The 2,180-nt window shown below is 44.7% G+C and overlaps 1 protein-coding gene across 1 annotated transcript; it reads right to left on the reverse strand.

Annotated features, from left to right (window-relative positions):
• Positions 1-371: 371 nt before the first annotated feature.
• Positions 372-842, reverse strand: LOC307053181 (trafficking protein particle complex subunit 1-like; the record flags this gene model as incomplete). Its single annotated transcript, XM_079704483.1, has 1 exon — positions 372-842. The coding sequence occupies one exon, from the start codon at positions 840-842 to the stop codon at positions 372-374; it is 471 nt and encodes a 156-aa protein (XP_079560609.1).
• Between the last annotated feature and the right edge of the window lie 1,338 nt (positions 843-2,180).

Genomic DNA, 2,180 nt, shown 5'->3' on the forward strand with positions numbered 1-2,180 from the left:
ATCTCTACCTTCTTTCTTCTTCTTCTTCTTCTTTTTTTTTTTTTTTTTAGTGATAAGAAGTTTATTCTGTACTTCTTGAAGCATCAGGTAGGGGATAACACTGGAGAGGGCCTGGTTTGGAGGTGTAGGGACTCTGGTAAGCTTTCTTTGTGTGCCGGGGAGGGCACCAGGGACGGCTTTAGGCTGTTCCCCTGGGAGCGCTACCGAGGGCCTTGACTGGGCTGGGGGTGCTGGGGCGGTGGCATTTGCAGTAGGGGGCCCTCCGGTGAAACAGGTTAGGAAGGGCCCCAGACAGACAGGGATTCTTCTGAGGGGTGACGTAGAGTCCTTCCTTCAGCCAGCCTGGGCGGAGAGTGGCCACAGGAGTCCAGTCAGGAGCGGAAGAGCTCATTCTGCACAGTTTGGCCCAGTGAGCACAGGGGATTCTTCACCACCGGCTCCACGTACAGCTCACCCTGCATGTGGCGCAGCACATCTCGGATGGGTGCCGTGCCCAAGTCAGTATTCATGACAGCGCTGATCCCAGAGGGCATCTCGTGCCAATGGAGTTTATAACGTCTAGTTTGGAAGGCCAGGAAGCAGTCCTTCATGTCTAGCGGGGACGTCGTGCTGACAAAGGAAAGGATAGAGAAGAGCATCCCGTACATCAGCCTGTACTCCTCCTGCTTGGGGATCTCTGCTTGCTTCTTGAGGTGCCACTCGCAGTAATGCAGACACACTCCATTCCGGTCAAACAGGTACAGGTTGTGGACAGTAGTGGGTGGGGACTTGCTCCGAGTGCCTGTCACTCCATAGTTCCTATCTCTACTTTCTAGGCCTGTCAGTGTCCATGGCCCATACATAGTATGTCTGTCTGCCCCATGAGAAAGTGTTTCATTCATTAATTAATGCATGCATTTATGCACTCATTTACCCAATAATGGATCCATCTATTCATTTGGGCATGTATTCGTACGTTAGCACAGTCGTTTATTTAGTACACGTTGACTATAAGAGTTGTGACTTAAAAAAAAGGAGTTATGACTCTTTACTTGGATGCCAGAAGGATTGATGATAATTAGAGACCCAAGTGGGTGCCCAGGGAAAAGTCCCAGGCTCCAGACCTACAGTCCTGTTGCTGGCATTGTGTAAATCGAGAGCACGATGGTGCGCTGGCCAGCCGTTCTTGGTCCACTAACTTTGACAAATAAATTCTTGTTTTACTAAACCCAAAGCAAAATGTGCTGACTAAGCCTTCTTTACCAGTAAAATTGTATTACATTTCTCTTTGTGATAGGAAAGGTTAGAACAACAATATGTGACCTTAACAACTCTGGGCACTGAATCTGCACTATGTCACCTGTGAAAAAAACAGATGTCCCTTCGTTCAAGTCACAGACTTTATTTGGCAAGTTATGTACCTTTGTGCTAAGAGATGACGGACAATTTTTTTTTTTAAGCAAAATTGACACTCCCCATCCTTGAAGAGCTTATAATCCAGTTGGAGAAATAAGGCTGGTCCACTTAGAATTATAGATCATAGAACTAAGGAATGTTTTATGTTGAAAGCTGCTTAAAGACCCATCTGGTCTGAAATTCCCTACCAAGGTGGAATTCCCCATACAAAGTACTCTGCACTAGCCTCTGTCATACAGAGTGAAGTAAGTCAGAAAAAGAAAGACAAATACCGTATGCTAACACATATATATGGAATCTAAGAAAAAAAAAAATGTCATGAAGAACCTAGTGGTAAGACAGGAATAAAGACACAAACCTACTAGAGAATGGACTTGAGGATATGGGGAGGGGGAAGGGTAAGCTGTGACAGAGTGAGAGAGTGGCATGGACATATATACACTACCAAATGTAAAATAGCTAGCTAGTGGGAAGCAGCCGCATAGCACAGGGAGATCAGCTCGGTGCTTTGTGACCACCTAGAGGGGTGGGATAGGGAGGGTGGGAGGGAGGGAGACACAAGAGGGAAGAGATATGGGAACATATGTATATGTATAACTGATTCACTTTGTTATAAAGCAGAAATTAACACACCATTGTAAAGAAATTATACTCCAATAAAGATGTAAAAAAATAATAATAAAAATTAAAAAATAAAGTCAAAAACAAAACAAAACAAAACAAAAAAACAACAAAGTACTCTGCAAATAGTCTTTTCAGCTTTGTACCAACACTCCTCTGGTGAG

The sequence above is a fragment of the Hyperoodon ampullatus genome (genome assembly GCF_949752795.1).
Source record: "Hyperoodon ampullatus genome assembly, chromosome: 5".
NCBI lineage: Eukaryota > Metazoa > Chordata > Mammalia > Artiodactyla > Ziphiidae > Hyperoodon > Hyperoodon ampullatus.